The following is an 18,422-nucleotide window of genomic DNA, read 5'->3' as shown; positions in this document are numbered from 1 at the left end:
CCATTGTGTAGCCACGCCCTTTAATAAAATGGCAGCTCACAAGCTGAGACAAAATAAGAAAAAATCTCCTCATGTAGAGAACAGAGATGGTATGGAGCACTGTGTGGCAGTCTATATATTAATCTTTACCTTTCAGGTGACTCTGAGATTGACCAAACGCTAAAGACCCTTCAGAAACCAGCAGCATGTAACTTTATACTTAGCATGGTAGAAAGGTGATTTTAAAAATATAAAAATCACCACACATTTCATTATTTTATTCCAGGTATATTCGTTCACTCTCTTCACCTGATCTTGTCGTCTCGTCACTACCAAACAAAGAGAAGCTCCTTTCTCTTATTGATAGTTATATATTGTTAGTACCTACTGCTGCTGCTTCTTCATCTGTAGAGTGGCCTTTCAATGTGTTTGAAGAATTGGAGCTCCTAGAGGCACTGAGAGGACAAGTAGAAGAGAGACAACTGAGCAAAGAGATACAGCTAGCATTGTTTGATACTCTTTTTGGTTTGGCAGATGATGATGAGGTATTTTATTTCCTTTTTTTATTTTTTGTTTAATGGTCATAAACTCAAATTAATTTTACACATTAGCCTACTATTGTTGCAGGTAGCATCAGCGCATCGACTGTCTTTATTGAAGAAACTCGTATCATTAAGTATCTCTGGGCTGGGGAATGGCACAGTGCTACACTGCACCACTTACTGGATGGAGGTGAGATTCAATTAATCCATATCTTCTATCCTTTCTTTCTTTCTATAGTTATATCCGATTGCAGCTGCAGAACTAGCTACTAACATATACTCAGAGTTTTGTGAACTATTGCCCAATGCAATGGAGCCATTGCTGGCACTAGGCAATAACTGTCCATCGTTTACTAAGCTCCTCATTCTTCATCTTACATCTTCATTCCCTATAAGCTCCAGTAAGGGAAACTAGTGATTATTGTAATATTCATTTGTTTTCAGGTAGTTCCATCGGTCATGCTTCATGCCCTCCATTGAGATGTATTCATTTACTCTCTCAATGGATCCTAACTAATCCCGATTCTCTAACCACCTTCCCTGATACTAGGGACTCTCCGATTCTCATTCGATCGCAGAGAGTCAAACGCCCCATCAATGCCCCTCCGTTAATGGGTGTGGCCCAGTGGGTAATACTAGAGCCTCTAATACCCGACCAGTGGATAGTGAGGAACACAGAGAGAAGACTGAGAGGGAGGGACGAGGAGAAGCAGCTGGTCACAGAGTACAGGAGCTCAATGTCACAGCTTCATGCTAACCTATTGACTTACCTCATGTCTCTCTCGAGCTCTCCCGTTCACATTGCAATGACTAGTACCAGCCTTTCTTCACTGGTTGGAAGACTCTTAGAGTTTCAACAGAAAACAGCGACACTCCTCCAGGAGGAAAAGAACAAGACTGAGCTCTCGTTGGAAAGACTGTCTCAGTTTTTGCAGATTGGTCTCGATGTTGGAATAGTCTCACTCAATCCAGGTGAAGGAGTATCTATATAGCATGTCATTTTATTTTATTCTCTTTTTTGTAGATTTTTTAACAACCCTACTATCAACTCTACCCAAGAACAGGCTACTTAACATTGTTGTCTCCCACCACAGAAAAGGAGTGACTTATAAAAACTGATTAATATCACATTTCTCATCATTAATTCATTAATTTCATGCCTATAGTATAATGATACAAACTATCTTTGTAATAATAATAATAATAAATATAAAACTATTTTAAACTATTCTGAGTGTTCTCTTTTCATCTTGTCTGATGATGGTGATCCATCAGTCTTCCATGATGCTTTATTGAGTAACATCAGTCCAAGGAGAAGAGGGAGGTGAACGAGAGAGAAGTGAAACAATCTCCTAGCTGACTTGAAATCAGAGTCCTGGTAGAATTTCCAAGAAAGATAGGAGAGCCATAGGTTTGGTAGAGCAGAGTCAAAAGCAAACCACCATGTTGTGAGACCAAATACAGGAGCAGCAGTGCATATGGGAATGAGAGAAAGAGAGTATCTGAGAGCAACTTTCCTGCATAAAAGAGGATCTGTTACTGACATCATGCGATACCCGCCACGCGAGTAGTCGCCTTGATGACTCCAACTGAGTGCATTGAAATGAGGAAACTGCCAAGCAAAGAGAACACCAGCCAGAATGAATGCAGAGGGTGAGAGGGTCCCAGTGCATGCAGTCCAGCCCATTACTGGCGGTATAGCACCAACAACTGAGCCTACCCAAGTATTAGCAATGCTCAGCCTCTTCATTGGAGTATACACTGCACTGTAGAGGATTATATTGAATACTCCTAGAGTTGCTGTTAATGCATTGACTCCAGTGGCTAGTATAAGAGTACCAGTTACTCCTGATATTATACCAAAGGAGAGAGCATGGAGAGGGCTACAGGCAAAGAAAGTTAAGTAGATATGAAAGTGCATATTTAATTGACTCACCTCATCAGTCCTCTTACTAGGACTCGGTTTCTTGTGCGTGACATTTGAGAATCAAAAGGAACTTCTATCCACTAAATAAATGAATAAATAATTGTGGTCAATAGTTTTTGGAAGGCAATGAATATTTGTATAGGCTAACTGTGTATCTAAAGCTTTCAAGAATCTCACAATTCATGAAAAATCAAACAGCTCACAGTAAATGTAAGTTTTTGTTGAATAACCACTGGCCAAAACTCAAGTCAAGAATTTGAGAAAATATGATCAATATTTGGCCAAACTTTCTACATAACAATATGTCTATTGATGTATCTAATGCTGCATTAGATTACTCATTACCTGATTAAAAGTATTAGCAGCAGCTGAACACAAAGCTGTCCCCACACAACTATACAATAGAACAGAGGGTATTGTAGGAGAAGGAGCCATTGCATACCCAACCAGTGTAGTGAGTACTACCAGAGCTATAGAAAAGAATAAATGCATAATTTAGCTAGAAAAATTATATCAAGATACCACAAAAAATTAAAAAAACATGAGATATGCACATATTCAAGAAGAAACTAGTACATGGCTACATAAATTATAAACTATAAGTCTAATGAGAGTGGCATAAAAGAGACTATCAGGAAACATTGTAATACAGTCATAAAGGGGAATTCCCAGGGGAAAACCAGATAAGCATCATCGCTGTGCCAAAACACGACATAAAGCTAGAGTGCAACTAATAACCAATAATGGCTAACTACTCAGATGAATGTGATGGACCATCTTGCCAACTGTGTGCAGAATACGGAAGAGAAAGTGACAACATTCAAGAGGAAACTGATGGAGGTAGTGGTACAGGCTTTGTAGTATACTTAATAACAAGTGCTAAAGGTGTTCCTTATGTTGGTAAGACCAACAATTTCAAGCATCGTATGTCTCAACACCGTTATGCTATTAAGGATGGTCGTGGAGATGGAAGAAAGTTCATAGAATACTATAGAAACCATGATTTTGATGCAGCTACTAAAGAAATTTTAGATACAGCTCAAAATGAGGAAGAATTGGAAGAGATGGAGCATTTCTACATAGCACAGTATAATAGTGTCAATAATGGGCTGAATACTAAGTGGTAAAGAAAGAAAGGAACAAATAATTTTTGCTGCTGAGATACTTTTTTTCTATTTTGTATGCTGTTCTTAAAATAAATTTTATTAATAAAAATACAACTGATTCACAAAAATTGAGATTAAACGCAGATGCAGCATGCATATTCTCTTGGGGGCAGAGTTCAGTAGTAACAGCTCTAAATTATTGATTGATAATACTAGAAGTACAGTGTGGAAAAATTACTCTTCCAATAACACTATTCATAGAGACGGAAGACACTACGTGATACCATAATAGTACTAATACTCACCCACATTTTGGCAAGACACAGTACCTACAAACAGCCCACAGCAAAAGATTTATAATACCAAGAAAGAGCTCAATATGCCTCCTTACTCTTGTGTACCTATCAAATCATGCAGGAGTGATCTTAAAAATGTTGTCTATCTCATAGTTAGTACAAGAGGTAAGAAATATGTTGGAATAACTACACGCACACTGAAGCATCGTATGGGACAGCACCGTGAAGCTATCAGAGCAGGGCATGGTGATGGACAGAAATTCATTGATTATTACAGAAGGAATAATTTTGAAAAGGCCACGGTTCAAGTTCTGTACAAGCCAAGAGGAGGCAAGGTAAGTCAAAAGCTGCGTCAAAAGGAAGTAGAATACATACAGGAGTATGACAGCATGAGAAATGGATTGAACTCTAAACTTTAAAGAAAGACTTGAAACTAAAGGCTACAATATACACATGTATAGTAATTTTTTTATTCTAGGTTTCTTTTAAGAATTTTACTTTTACATAAAGATACCATACCAGTACCAGTAGTTAGATTATAGTCAGGTAAAATGAGGCAATTTGATTGGTCAAATGAGGTAATCTAAGTAGCTTAGTTACCTCTTAATAACTTCTTAGATTACTTATTAATAACCATTATTTATAATAATAAAATTGTTATTTTTGAATATTTACAGTCAAATTTGTGCAGTTACTGAAAGCAATTAGTCGTTCACACCGTCCATCGACATTTTAAATTTTTTTTGTTTGTTGAGTATTTTGAGTGTTCGCTAAAATATCTGATATCTCAATCATTTGTTCAGCTGTGATGCCCTCTTGTAGCTTCTCACTCCATCGATGCTATGGTGACCAATGTGTTCCATTATCAGTTGTTCATCAACACCTTCTTTGTATAAACGGGTCGCTGCAGTTGCTTGTAAAGAATGATTAGTTTTGACTCCTTTTTATTCCTCCCATTTCAAACATTGTTTTTGTCATCATTGTTTTGTTGTTTTGTTCATTCAAACATTGTTTTGTTCATTATAGCTAGATACCACACACCATGTGGTATAGAGTATTAGGAACATAAGTTCAGTGCCGTCTTTTTTCCTCACTTCCAGGACAAACATTTCCATAGATTTTGCTAGCTCTTCGCAACTGAGAGACATCATAGACGGAGTTTCATCAAGTTGTAGCTTCCACCTACACCAAGTATTCCATTGGTTTATGCACCAATAATTGTTTCTACCCTCGTTTTTTCGCCTGGCAGTTACGGATGCTGGCACTCCTTGCTGGTTTGGGATAGTGTATCTTTGTCCTGGTGCTGTTTGCTACAGAGCTCTAACAGGACAGGCTAGTATTGTAGAAGACATTGCCGAGTGATACCTTTGTCGGACCTAGCTAGTTTTGACTTGAAACTGTCTTGTGCTGTCGCTATAGCGTCTCCCAAGGTAAAATCACTGACCAATAGCTTTTCAGAACATGGAAAAGACTGGTTAGCAACACCATCATCCTTGTTGGTAACGAGCCCACTGCCTAACATTACCTGACTATAATCTAAAGAACCTAGACAATGCATTTTCAGTTTCTACATGATTTAGATTACCTTGAAAACATTAATTAACCTCGGGCTACGCCCTCGGTTAATTAAATTTGTTTCCTCGGTAATCTAAATCACGTAGAAACCTCAAATGCGTTGTCCAACCTATATTTAGGGGAATATTCCTACATGTATGTATTCAGTATTCATAGTATTAAGAGGGTCACTTTTTGGCGGGACATTACAAGAAGAGCCTCAAAGTGAAGTGGTCTATTATATCAACTAGAGTAAAGAAAGAGCTCAAGATGCCAGCTAAATCTCATAAGTCATGCGGAAAGAAGACTACTGATAAAAAAGGTTCTGTGTATCTTATAACTAGCAAAAAAGGTGCCCATATTCTAGGAAAAACTACAGGTCCGCTAAATCACCGTCTAAATCAATACCGCCATGCTATAAAGACAGGGCAAGGAGAAGGGCAGAAAATAATCAAATATTACAGAAAGCCTGGAAATGACTTTGGAAAGGCCAAAGTTAAAGTCCTCTTTCAAAGCAGCAACCCCAAGAAGCTGGAGAAAGAAAAGGCAAAATACATGCCAAAGTATAAGAAGAATGGATTAAACACTAAGAAGTAAAAAAGCTCCTGAACTTTGCTGAACTTATATAACTTTTGCTGCTATACTTTTAAATTTTATTTCCCTTTTTGCTGCTGTAGTCTAGTTTTTGAAACTTTTTCATTTATTCCCTTTATTTTAGCTCCCATTATGATGATATTTTAACCACCTGAGTGTGTTTATCATTCAAATGTAGATTACTTTAGCCCCCCATTATATTTAACCACCTGAGTGTGTTTATGATTCAAATGTAATTTATTCCCTTTATTTTAGCCCCATTATGATACCTTAAGCACCTGAGTGTTATCACCAAAATGTAATATGATACTTTCCTTGTCAGCACTTTCATGGTAAACATGTTGTTGGTTATCATTGCAATGCTGACATCATCATTTCTTGTAAATAAAATTCCCATACCTTCTTTTAAAAACTAAATAAGAGCACTGAAGCTAGGTCTTACATAGCATACATGTAGTTAAAATGCCTCAAGTATCAAAAATCCAAGAATACACTATAATAATGATTCCTACAGAATGCTAAGCAAACGGTTCACTCCTTCATGCATTTCTTACAAAGTGACAACAGGAAATCAGGGCCTAAATATGTAGCACCTCTCCAAGAACAACCACTCATTCTCCTCCCTACAGCTACTAGTCACTACAGTGATTGCCCTAGAGTGAAGCCATCACACAATATGGCTACCAATCAACCCAACAGTGACTGTGCCAGTGAATCAAGTGAAGACTCAATCTCCTCCTGCTTCAAGACTGAGAGTTGGGAGTCCTATCCAACAGATTTCCTTGTAAAGAGTGACAACTTGGGGCTAGATGAAGACTACTGCGACTGGTCCGACTGCAAACTCTGTAAAGTAGTAAAGTGTATGATAAAGAACAATCCCAACTACACAGTTAGTACAAGGTTCTGTTCCCTGAGTCACCTGGTGTACATACTGGCCCATAGAGACATTCATTATGTCGGTATAACTACAATACCACTCAGGTACTGCCTCCGTCAGGTCCGCAACGCCATTGATAGCGGAGAGAGCTCGGAAGAGAAGCTAATACACTATTACCGATACAGGGACATCAGCTCTGCTGAAATACTTATTGTTGATCATGCAGCGAGTCTTCAAGAACTACGTTCGAAAGCTAACGAGTACATGAAGCAATGGGGAGCAGTAGAGTACGGACTGAACATGTCATACATGTCAGAGGATCAGGAGCAGCCACCATTTTGTAAGGACGTGTCTACCTCGGGAGCGTATCATAATAAGAGCAACAAGCACAGGATATGGATACCGTCATCACGTGACAAGAGGCCATCAGTTGAAATACCACTACCAGCAACACTGGGTGATTCAATACCAGAATCAGATAAAGAGAAGCAAGAGTAATGACAATTACATACACTTCAGTATCAGGGTGGAGGCTTTGAGCTCCAGTTATGAAGTATTAGAGACAGTCATTGGTCTAATATATGCTCTTTAGGAATGGGAAGCTCTGATAGGCAATGTGCAACACTCCATCTCTCTCATGACAAAACTGACAGGTTTGTATGACATTCAAAACACTCCATTGCCCTCAATGAAAGATACAAGCCACTAAACATTTTAACAACTGAATAACTGTCAGAAGACACGATCAATAACTGTCCGATCACATTTGGAGGCATGGGAGGGTAACTTTTAGTGCTACCATGGTTACAATTGGTGTCATCCATAAATACTTACAGTGAAAATGAGGAATAGAATTTTCAATGCAAAACAAAGTCTTCATGCAGGCCACATGCAGCCAGAAAAACTAGTGAACTGCACTATATAACACACAATTATTAATACACAATGTCCTTCTACTAATTCTAATATTAAAATGCTATTATATATTTAACAATTAAATTGGTGGAATGTTAAAATCTACAATTCAGCCCATTTTTCTTGAACAGGATATGAGCTATACATGCATCGTGTAACTTACAAGTGAGTCTGTATTTTGAGAGCTTTAGGTACATGTATGGCAACTTCTTAATATCAATCCTTTGTTCTCTCCATTCTTCATCCAGTGATTTACATTGCACATCTTTTCTCTTTGGCTCATTAGAGAGGACCTAATCAGCCAAAGCAACAGTATTAATGCAACCATTATTATTGTACCAAATGAAATTACACAATTAGTTATAAGAAAAAGTCTTTAATTAAAAGGTGTGGCTGATAGGGTAGTAGATCAATTATTATGAAAGGTTAGGTTCCTAATGTACATATTAAAACCAAAAATTTGCATTTTCCTCACAACAATTACTATTTATAAGGATCCCCATGTAATTGAATAACCAGCATTATGTGATACACAAATTAAACTTGATTATATTCGCATTCACCTCATCAAATACAACTTCGTTCAATTTCTTTTTCTCTTTTAATACCAAAGACCTCTTTTTAGCAGGCCTTGGCTTAGAATCAGGCTGCACACTAGGTGGCTGATGCAACGTTGCATAGAGTCTTATGTGTACTGAAGAGCTTCTGGTTAGTTTAAAACCACGTGACCCCCGGCCAAATAATGGGAATAGTCTTGCTCTGCATTGTACTAAAAGGGAAAGTTATGAAAATAAAAGAATGTGAGCAAAAAAATGATTAACATACAGCACAAGATCTCCATATGGTAACGGGTTAAAAATAAAATCACAACAAAGAGGCGTGGTTAAACTTGAACCACACCCATTTCAATTTCCCGCCAGAGTTGGCGGTAAAGTCTTCAGTAAAATGGCAGATGATCCCAAACAACAGCAGAAACAACACAGAAGCACTGCGAGTGTTCCTCAGAGAGAGGCTATGATGAGAATGAACTATTTGTATCAGGTAAGGAAGCGTCATGGTAGTGTTTTTTTATTTTAGTTAAAATTAAAAGAGTTTGATTGCTTTGGAATTAAAATTTAATCATGTTAATTGTAATTTTGCAGGCTGCTTGGGTACTTGTATCCCAAAATCAAGTCCAATTATCTCAGTTCTATATACGGACGATGAAATCTATCAGTCAGAAACTAGTCATCAAATTGTAAGGAGCCAATCAATGGATTGTGGACTTCAATTGTACCTTAGTTCACGATTCATCATTGCCTATAGGGATCCTACTATTAAGAGAACCATATGCAAGTCATGTGATGCTCTACAGGTACCAGGGATCACTTGTACTCATAGGATAAGAGGTAGTCGATTAATGCATCATTTGTTAATTTTTATTTTACACCTTTTTATTATTCCATTCTTTCAATTCAAATTTGCAATTTAACTGACACACAGTTAGACCGCAGAGGCACGTGGTGATCAAGTGTTTGATGTGCAAGACGTATAAAAAGTTTTTCACTAAAGACTATGATGGATCATCAACTATAGCCAACAGCTGATCCTCTTTGTAAACTAAGAAACACAATAAAAACTTATAGTTTTTGTGCGTATGTATATGGTTTTAGCTGTTACTGTGCTAATGATTGTTGCATTTCTAACTGCATTATCATCATTTGCAAGTATTTGTTTCGTATGTTATGAGATCACACTGTATACTCTTTTATAATGTTAGTGAGTAACTCAAAGTCCACTGATTGCACTGTGATTTTTTTGTGTATGTGCAACACAGCAGAGCCTGAAACCTTCATTATAACAGTTATTATTTTACGATTTTCATAAGATTTATAAACACTGTAGATCAGGAAATTTGTGTAGTAGAAAATTTCTGTGTTTTTAAATTGTGCTGTGATTTAATTTTTACTAAATAAGGGTAATCTAATTTTTACGAAATTCTAATTCAGTAAAATTAAAATCACAGTAAAAATAGACAGTAAGTCTCTCGTGCAATAGTGTGAGCCTACACCAGTATGTCTTCATTGGTGCAAATGAGTAATTTTAGCACCAGCAGAGCAATCTCAAGCTGTATAAACATGGAGAGAAATGAGCTCCTTAAAGATGTGCCCTATTCCCACCAAGAACTAGACAAAGTCCTACAAGATGATGGTAGTTGTTTTCTTAGCAAACCAAATCAAAATATTTCTGTCTTTGATGCCTGGAAAGAAGCTGACAGCAGCAATACGATGATAGCTTCTCAAAATGCTCATAAACTTGACCCTCAGGAAGTTAAAGCCTTGGAGGAGAGCTGCAATGCTTTGATCCATGCATCACCACTGAATGAGACTGAAGGCAACAGAATTGATATTCAGGAAAATGATGTACAGGAGCTCGAAGATTGTCTTCCAGATGATGAAAATGACTATAAAAATGACTTCTTTGATTTCCTTGGTTATGAGCCCTACCCAGACAAGGACTATGATTTTACTAAAGAGCCAACCAGAGATGAAATGTACAGTCTTGATACAGGATGCACTGGAAAGGACACATGTAAACTCTGCGCTAAAATCATTCGAGAATCTGCAGCAAAAAGCAGAGGAATGTCACTACGCTGCATGACAAAGAATGTTGTCTATCGCATTACAAGCTACAATGGACAGACTCCTTCGGATTTCATCAATGTTGCCACTTCCCCACTGAGGAAAGAGCTGAGGGAACTCAGAAAAATGATAAGCTTTCGACAAGGTGTTGAAAAGCCCTTCATTGATTACTACCAGAATCACAACTTCATGAAGGCAAGGATCGTTGTGATGTACAAGAGTCGAAATTTCCGAGATCTCCTCAGAATAGCCATTATTGCAAAAAAAGATTTCAATGTCTCTCATCGTGTCAGCTTGAACCTCCCCATACCAAGTGACAGGGTGCTATCAAGCAAAGAATTGGGCAGTTCTTCTCCGTCACTCTCATCTGAATCTGGGAGTGGTGATGAGGATCAAGATGATGGAGATGATAAAACCTTGCATGCAAAAGGTGGATCTGCCATTCATAGAGTCCAGCATCTTGTTCGAATGATATCAAAGCAACCGAGACAACCCACTTCACTTCAGTCAAAATCTGGAGCTGACTTTCATTCATTATACCCATCATCTGCACTCACATCCAAAAAAAGAAAGCGTCTACAGTCATTCATGAACACACAGCCAGCCAAAGTATTACTGAGGAGGACCAATACTTGCCCATCTGGCCTCGGTGATAAAGTAAAAACGACAACTGATACTTGCTCTAGTCAGAGTAAGACGCCTTATCAGCATAGGATAAAGTCAGGGAATGTGAAAGAGACTACTAAACTTAAAGAGAAGACCCGTTTTGAAAATCAATCATCGGTGACCAGGTTGGATTATCGTCCTGCTAACAATCCGGAGCAAAAGAAGTCTGAATTCCTTGAGGCACAAGCTTTGGATGAAAACAAAAAGCAGTCGGTGCCACTACCAAACAAACCAGCCCCTCCTCTTGTTAAAAACAGGACTGTCCCTTCATTGATATCTGCAAGTCTAACTCGCAAGAGTTCTTCTAAAGATATCGGTAAACCAGATCCTCCTTTAAAACCAACCCCACTCATAAAGCAACAAAGTTTTAGAAAAGAAATGAGCCAATCACTTCCTCCAGCTCTGACTAGAAAGAGTGCTTCAAAAGAAATGGATGACAAGCTACCTCCACTGGTTTCTAATGTAATCATTAAAGCTAATGGAACAAATGACTTAGCAAAGGAGGACAAACTACCCATGCCTCCAATTGGTAATACAAGACCTTCTTTAGTTGAACAAGGAGGAATTAGAAATAAATACAAAAGGCCTGCACCAATGACTAAGATGAAACCTCCTCAAAGTGCAAAAGACTTAAAACGACCTTGGAATAGCCTTAGGAAGGGTACAGCAGCTACTAGACCTCCTCTTCATCCACCATCATCTTCTCTCGTTCCTTTGAACAAGAAAGATCAAAATCCACCATTATTGATAACGAAGAAAGAACCGAGATCAATTACAGCTGGAAAAGGAGCCGAACCTATTCTAAGCCGTAAAGAAACAGACCCCAATATAAAGCCCAGTGGAAACGATATTCCTAAAGCTCCTGCCGGAAATGGAATGAAACGTAATGTAACAAGTAGAATGAGGAGACCAGCAACAGTACACAAAGGGACTGATCATGTACGAGAAAACTCTTCTAAGGCCGAGAGAGAAGTTGATCCCATCATTCAACCGAATGAGCTTCCTTCAATACCATCTTCTGGTGAAATTGATAATAGACCCTCCAAAGAGATCCTGCCCAAAATTATACAGCCAATGCAGGCAGCTGGCAGATTCATCCAGCCACAAAAGAACACGAGGCCACCATTCAAGTAAAGGGATGAGTGGACTTTGTTTTGCCTATTGAATTAACATACAATGATAATTATTAATGTCTTTGTTTAACATACAACTATAATTATTAATGTCTTTGTTTAACATACAACTATAATTATTAATGTCTTTGTTTAACATACAACTATAATTATTAATGTCTTTGTTTAACATACAACTATAATTATTAATGTCTTTGTTTAACATACAGCTATAATTATTAATGTCTTTGTTTAACATACAGCTATAATTATTAATGTCTTTGTTTAACATACAGCTATAATTATTAATGTCTTTGCCATGTATTTTGTTAATTATTTTAACTAGTTTATTCACTTTGGTATTAAATGTTCTTCTCTTTAATAATGTTAAGCAGACAGCGAGTGGATAAAGCGATAATCATGAGCCCTGTATGTTAAGAGAGGAATGGGAAAAAGCTGTAACTAGCAAAATTAAAAGATCTTAATGTCAAGTGAGTCTTTAAGATTGTGGATTGGTGTGTGCAAAAGTGATGAGCAATTCATAATTTTTATTAGTAGAGATCATCTATATCTTCGTTAGTCTCTGTTTGCTTGACAATGTTCTGCTGCTGACGATAAAGAATTGCTACCTGTACAAAAAAGTGAAAGAGAAGAGAATAAAAGTTGTTTTTAAAAGTCTGTTCATTACCTGTTGATTGGTAGTGGCTTGCTCTGGTTTCTTGTCTTCTCTTATACGAAGAAAACGAGGGAAACGAAGTGAAATGCCTTTCTCTGGATCAATCTAACAACAATTATAAGCAGTAGTTACTAAAATGGATATACCATGACATGATCAATAATTATTAACTTAGTTTTAAAATGACTAAATTTATAAGGATACTAAAAGCTGTAGTAACAACAAGGGCAAATCAAAAGCTTACAATTCCAGCAGCAGCTGGATAAACAGGAGACACAGAGAGATCAGCCGCCTTTACTTCCCAGACTTGGACAGGCTCAAACCAGTGGTCAGGGGTAATGCTATCACTAGTGCTGTAGTATGATTTAGGTCCATCGATGACGTGATCTTTAAGATATGAAGTGTGCTGTTCTAACTCCTCATCTTTGAAACCAGTACCAATCTATGTAAAAGTATATATAATATTTGAGACAATAATGATAAGTATAGGTAATAGGTTATACACCAAGGTAGAGGTTTCTTAACCTAGCAGTCGCAAGGTTAATAAATGCCATAGAAACTGATACCACCAGGTTTTACCATGACATTTGAAAACAACTACCAGCTGCAGATAATAAGACCACAGTTGACATACATACAACATATCTAACATACTAGGCCAGTAAAGAATCGACCAAGCTTGACAAAGTTAGACAACCGAACTAATAGGAGCGGAGCGTAAGTGTACAGCGCCAAGTTTCTAACTTTATACTATGTGTCCCCCCCCCTCCCCCGGAGGTTTCTAATAGATTTAGAAACCTGGTGTTCTGCATTCTGATTGGTCGATTAAAATTTGGCATGGACCGCATGGTAGAATTATTTAAAAATTAGATATCAGCCAAATTTCTTAACGAATATGGACAAATGTAATTTTAAAAAGAACAGGAAAAAGCCATTAGCGCCCTACATGCCGCTGATTTACAAATTATAGCAATTTCTTTGACTGGTACAAGTGATCAAAACCTTCAATTTCATTCCATGAATTAACAAGCTTTATGCAAATAGTTGCCACATAAACAAGTTGTCTTACTAAATTTACCATTACCATTTATATATTCACTCCTTCTCTCTTATTCACTTTACAAATGACTTGATATTCTTCGTTTTCCTCGTCATAGCAAGCCAGTAGAAACCCGCCATACTTTCCTGTTCTCTTTCCCGTTCCATGAAACCCACCAACCACAACGAGATCTAGTGTGTCGCCCACACCCTCAAGATAATCCTTCTTAAGCTACAAATAAAAATAAAAACAATTATTATAATAATGATAATTATAACGAGTTACTTTTAGCCAGTTGCGGGATCTCTTTGCTATTTCATATGATGCATCTTTATCAAGACACTTGACCATTAAGCCTTCACAATTACCTATAGACAAAGAACATATAGAGAAGAATAGGTACATGTACATGCACATTATAAATATTGAGAGTTACAAGTATGTCATGGAAAGGCATACCTTTCATTGATTCATCCATAAAGCTCTGAATGTCTTCAATATTAGTAGAATCAATACTTTGAACAAACATAAACTCCTGTTGATACAAAATAATGATATGTGATGTTAATGATATGTTAGTACAGGGTCTCGAGTCAAATTTCGCAAAAAAATGGCAAGGAGAGAATTCCACATTTTTATAATTTTTCTTGATACATATACATGTCCTTATGTTGCGTAGAAAGTTTGAGCTGATTCCGATCAAAATTGAATTTTTTACAAATTTTTAAAGTTGCTCAAAAATCAGGTCAAAGTCCCTGTACTATAGTACAATACATACTTTACATGCAATAGTCAACTGCATTACGTCAATATGCTTGAACACATACATGTACACATTTTCCTAATTCTCACCCCTTCAATCTCTTTGAATGAAGACTTCAATAGCTCTCGCCTAACTCTAAAAGGTTCCCTAACTAAAGGTCTCCCATTAAGAAATAACAGGTCAAAGGCAAAGACGCAGACTTGGACTTTAATCTCAGAAATATTTGCATCCTAAAAATCAATCAAATAAATGACACTAATATAATATTTTTTCACTATTATACTTTTCTTTTTCTAGTGCTCAGAGTTTGGAAAGGAAGTATTTGTTTCTTCTCGATATCCCACGCAACAGCTTCAGCGTCAATCACACAAGACTTCACTCCCTCTCTCTCTCCTTCCTCTCCCTCTCCAGCAGTCTTCAACACCTGTGGAATCCTTGCTATGATGTCCGGATACTTAGAAGTATTGTCCTCTTGGTTGCGACTGTATATCTGAACAGTGTTGTCATCCAATAAATGAATCTACGTAGAGAGAAAATGATAGTATACTAATAATTATTTTGCAAGATATAAGAATAACAGTCAGATACTGAAAATAATCAACAACTCAATCTGAAAGTAAACAATAAGTGTAGAAATAAAGAAATAACCGTCCATGTACATACATGGATGGATCACGACTATAAGTCGTGTTTCTTCTTTTTTTCACTCACTATTAACTAACCTGGGCCCTTTCACCATCATACTTCCATTCACATGTAAACTCGGACTGCTCAAATCGTCTGAGTACCTCTTGTATGCCTTTAGTGGGGTGAGCTAGCATTGGTTTTAGTGGTATCCCCGGAGTCAGGGAGCAGTGATTGGGCAGCTCATCCAGCCCATGCTCAAGTAGAGCAGGTATCAAGATATCATAGTTTGGCAATTCACTGTCATGAAAGGAAAATGACATAAATAAAATGATTTGAGTTTGAAAGTTTAGATTGGCTTAAATAGCCATATTTTAGAAAAAACAGTAGACATACACATGTGCAACGTAGGCACATTTTGTTCAAAGAATTTAATTATTAATATAAAATTACCAGTAAGCATTCTTGACAATAGCAGCTGCTGCATCCAGCTCTTTACGAAACTTCTCTCCATTGACCCCCTGACTGGCATCAGCAATATCTGAGAGTTTATACTAAAAATTTGGGAAGAAAAGTTACCCATACCTTGTCCAGGTGGTGTGTATTTGACAGCATGAGCAAGAGCAACTAGAACTGATTGTTCCGCTAAACCGATCCGTAGCTTACCACTTAGTGATCTGAAGAAACAACAAATCATCATCATCAGTATTATTATTATTACTATTACTATTATTATCATCACTATTTTAGTAGTAGCTCTCCAACAATTGGATCAGGAGGAAATTGAACTGGCATAAACACTGGTTTGTTTGTGGATTGCCAATGATATAGAAAATGTATACTTTGGATGGATGCAGAAACACAACAAGACCAACTGCCAATTGCAACAACACTACATTAAGTTGTACGTGTGTGTGTGTGTGTGTGTGTGGGTGTGTGTGGGTGTGTGTGTGTGTGGGTGTGTGTGGGTGTGTGTGTGTGTACATGCAATGTGCTTGTGTGGTAGGTACCATTAGAATTGATTTTTGCTACCTTGTTAAATATTTAGCCTCGCAATCTTTACAACTGACTATCAGACTTTTAATTATGTCAACTTTCTTATTCTGAGACTGAAAAAAAGACAAAGACGATGTATTAAGAGTATTAAAGGATCACGATTCAAGAATTTAATAAAATAAAGTATAAATTATAACTCACAGAATGCCCGGTCAGTTTAGCTATCTCTGTAAATTTATTAAATACGCTACTAATGGTAAGAGGAGGCGGAGCAAACATAGTCCGTTGTGTTGATCTGCTTGCTTCTGCTATTAAACCTAGGTCACCTTTCTCTGCCACTTCAGCTTTGATCTGCTGCGGATTTCGACCTGTCAATAGATCATAATAACAGGGTATTTGACTATAGCCCATTCAATAGTTGTTGAAACTCCCTTATAAAATAATGCTAATTTTAAATAATGCTAATTTTGGCAATAAAGTTTAGGATCATATGAAATTCCCAACTCCAGCATGCATTGACTAACCGGTAGCACTTGACAAAGCTTTAATCAGAATATTGTCACCAATACCAAGTTCAAGGCCTTTATAAGCTGGCCCCAGCTAAACAAGCAAAAAGACAGCTGAATACTTTATTTTGCAAAACTACCTTGTTGAGGCACAAGTAAATGCATTGCGTTGTTTCCCGAGGAGAAAGAGCTATTACTGATCGTAAAAAATTAGTTAAAATACTGATTATCTTCAATCTATGAAAAAACAAACACGATAAAACAAAAGCAAACAAAACTAAATTGTATTATTTTCAAGATCACATGCCAAATGTTTACCTTCCTGATATTTGCTCAATCTGTTGAAATGTTTTAGCAATAGCAAGATAGGGAACTCTATAATAATTATGAATAATAATTTTTAATGTTTCTGCAACAAATACTCACTTTTGATTTTTTGTCCAGCAAGCATCTTTTACAGGATGATAGTTTATCTTTGTGGGATCAAAAGAAGAGCTGGTTGAAGTCTTTTTTGCAAAGCTACGTTTAAAATAAAGTAAAGTAGTGCCTCCATTTCTGTATTTAAGCATTGCTATTTAAGATAGGCGTGGTTCGCTGACACACCCATACGGTATAAATATGCAATAATATCACAGACTAAAACAGTGGTAGCAGAGTGGCGCAGCGGGAGCGTGCTGGGCTCATAACCCAGAGGTCGATGGATCGAAACCATCCTCTGCTATCTTGACTTTTTTTTTTTCTACCCAACAGCTTTTACTTTTTTTGTCATTACCTTTCTTTTTTTTCACCAGCAGACACACTGTTATTCTCTTTATCTTCTGTCAAAATGTATTCAATTTTGGAATAGTTGAGAAAAAAGTGGTTACCTGCAAGTGAACTTGATTTTTCAATTTTTTCGCATTCAGAAACAGGACAACTTTCTTCTTTAGCTTCTTTAGTCTCTTCAGACACAACTACATCTTTCACATCATCAGCCTGAGACTTTGGTTTGATAACAGGATCCTCCTGAGTGTCTTTCTTCTTGATTATTGTTTTTGCAGCTGCCGTTACTCTTCCAGTGTGTTTTCGAGCTAACCATAAAACAACACACAAACAGATTGTGGCTCATTATGAAGCAATAACATAAAACTAAGTAAATTTACTATGCAAACAACTAACCTGTGGCTCTCTTTGGAGGTGTTTTGGTGACACTACTAGTACTATTAGTTTTCACAGGCAATGATGGTACACTATTCGTTTCCATCTCTTCTTGTCTGCTTCCATCTTTTGTCTCCAACTCTCCATCACTGTCACTCTCTATCACTGCTTGACGGGGTCTCTTACAACGTCGGATAACATCCTCCTCCTCCTCCTCCTCTTCCACCCTCTTTTTCTCCCTCTCATCATTCTTAATAATATTATGTTCCTCCCCTAAATCATCATTTTTGGTCTCACGTTTCCTTTTGCCTTTTTCTTGAGTGACTTTGCTAAAGAAATTCCTGCAAAATGACATGTAGGAGATAATAAATAAATAAAAATAATTTTTTTGATGTCAGTATTAACATACAGCAGTGACATTTTGAAGGTTGTCTGACTGTCTGGTGATAAGCTGGGTGTGGTTACTGCGTGGGTGTGTGATTTCTGCAAAGA

At 37.2% G+C, this 18,422-nt stretch overlaps 4 protein-coding genes and 1 non-coding gene across 5 annotated transcripts; 3 read left to right on the top strand and 2 right to left on the bottom strand.

The window, feature by feature from the left end:
* Positions 1-4: 4 nt before the first annotated feature.
* LOC105313383 (uncharacterized) lies at positions 5-1,704 on the top strand. The gene is made up of 7 exons (XM_011406769.2): positions 5-89; positions 137-215; positions 266-524; positions 607-711; positions 760-922; positions 966-1,493; positions 1,546-1,704. The coding sequence occupies exons 1-7, from the start codon at positions 29-31 to the stop codon at positions 1,638-1,640; spliced, it is 1,290 nt and encodes a 429-aa protein (XP_011405071.1). The 5' UTR covers positions 5-28; the 3' UTR covers positions 1,641-1,704.
* On the bottom strand, positions 1,683-8,672 carry LOC105312889 (protoheme IX farnesyltransferase, mitochondrial-like). The gene is made up of 6 exons (XM_011405883.2): positions 8,616-8,672; positions 8,354-8,559; positions 7,954-8,083; positions 2,794-2,918; positions 2,458-2,528; positions 1,683-2,404 (listed from the first exon to the last, which is right to left on the bottom strand). Exons 1-6 carry the CDS (start codon positions 8,629-8,631, stop codon positions 1,747-1,749), a joined length of 1,206 nt encoding a protein of 401 aa, XP_011404185.1. The 5' UTR covers positions 8,632-8,672; the 3' UTR covers positions 1,683-1,746.
* Positions 8,673-8,689: 17 nt separating this feature from the next.
* On the top strand, positions 8,690-9,530 carry LOC100641915 (ribonuclease P protein subunit p21-like). The gene is made up of 4 exons (XM_003382867.3): positions 8,690-8,831; positions 8,933-9,027; positions 9,096-9,178; positions 9,273-9,530. Exons 1-4 carry the CDS (start codon positions 8,736-8,738, stop codon positions 9,374-9,376), a joined length of 378 nt encoding a protein of 125 aa, XP_003382915.1. The 5' UTR covers positions 8,690-8,735; the 3' UTR covers positions 9,377-9,530.
* Positions 9,531-12,622: 3,092 nt separating this feature from the next.
* LOC100641788 (DNA ligase 1-like) lies at positions 12,623-18,412 on the bottom strand. Its single transcript, XM_003382866.3, has 21 exons — positions 18,340-18,412; positions 17,952-18,271; positions 17,660-17,863; positions 17,566-17,611; positions 17,220-17,312; positions 17,112-17,168; positions 16,934-17,030; positions 16,812-16,887; positions 16,489-16,655; positions 16,324-16,400; positions 15,877-15,968; positions 15,745-15,832; positions 15,390-15,591; positions 14,951-15,187; positions 14,757-14,897; positions 14,364-14,439; positions 14,190-14,272; positions 13,983-14,135; positions 13,110-13,307; positions 12,878-12,970; positions 12,623-12,818 (listed from the first exon to the last, which is right to left on the bottom strand). The coding sequence occupies exons 1-21, from the start codon at positions 18,348-18,350 to the stop codon at positions 12,741-12,743; spliced, it is 2,589 nt and encodes an 862-aa protein (XP_003382914.2). The 5' UTR covers positions 18,351-18,412; the 3' UTR covers positions 12,623-12,740.
* Trnam-cau (transfer RNA methionine (anticodon CAU)) lies at positions 17,443-17,514 on the top strand. Its single transcript has one exon. It is a non-coding gene; the product is annotated as a tRNA-Met (tRNA).
* Positions 18,413-18,422: the final 10 nt, after the last annotated feature.

This window comes from Amphimedon queenslandica, unplaced genomic scaffold (assembly GCF_000090795.2).
Source record: "Amphimedon queenslandica unplaced genomic scaffold, v1.1 AMPQUscaffold_13519, whole genome shotgun sequence".
In the NCBI taxonomy this organism is placed as follows: Eukaryota; Metazoa; Porifera; class Demospongiae; order Haplosclerida; family Niphatidae; genus Amphimedon; species Amphimedon queenslandica.
Note: the sequence above shows the minus strand (reverse complement) of the source record. Positions and strands in the feature narration are given on the sequence as shown.

Excerpts from the sequence above, each read along its gene's own strand:
- LOC105313383 (XM_011406769.2), top strand. The coding sequence starts at position 29 with ATGGCAGCTCACAAGCTGAGACAAAATAAGAAAAAATCTCCTCATGTA. Across the intron at positions 216-265 it reads ATACTTAGCATGGTAGAAAG|GTATATTCGTTCACTCTCTT; the intron begins GTGATTTTAAAA and ends ATTTTATTCCAG. Across the intron at positions 923-965 it reads TTCATTCCCTATAAGCTCCA|GTAGTTCCATCGGTCATGCT; the intron begins GTAAGGGAAACT and ends ATTTGTTTTCAG.
- LOC100641788 (XM_003382866.3), bottom strand. Across the intron at positions 16,401-16,488 it reads CTAAACTGACCGGGCATTCT|TCTCAGAATAAGAAAGTTGA; the intron begins GTGAGTTATAAT and ends TCTTTTTTTCAG. Across the intron at positions 12,971-13,109 it reads ATCCAGCTGCTGCTGGAATT|ATTGATCCAGAGAAAGGCAT; the intron begins GTAAGCTTTTGA and ends AATTGTTGTTAG.
- LOC100641915 (XM_003382867.3), top strand. The coding sequence starts at position 8,736 with ATGGCAGATGATCCCAAACAACAGCAGAAACAACACAGAAGCACTGCG. Across the intron at positions 8,832-8,932 it reads GAATGAACTATTTGTATCAG|GCTGCTTGGGTACTTGTATC; the intron begins GTAAGGAAGCGT and ends GTAATTTTGCAG. Across the intron at positions 9,179-9,272 it reads TTGTACTCATAGGATAAGAG|TTAGACCGCAGAGGCACGTG; the intron begins GTAGTCGATTAA and ends ACTGACACACAG.
- LOC105312889 (XM_011405883.2), bottom strand. Across the intron at positions 8,084-8,353 it reads ACGAAGTTGTATTTGATGAG|GTCCTCTCTAATGAGCCAAA; the intron begins GTGAATGCGAAT and ends TTGGCTGATTAG. Across the intron at positions 2,919-7,953 it reads CTCAAAATACAGACTCACTT|CTCTGGTAGTACTCACTACA; the intron begins GTAAGTTACACG and ends TCTTTTCTATAG.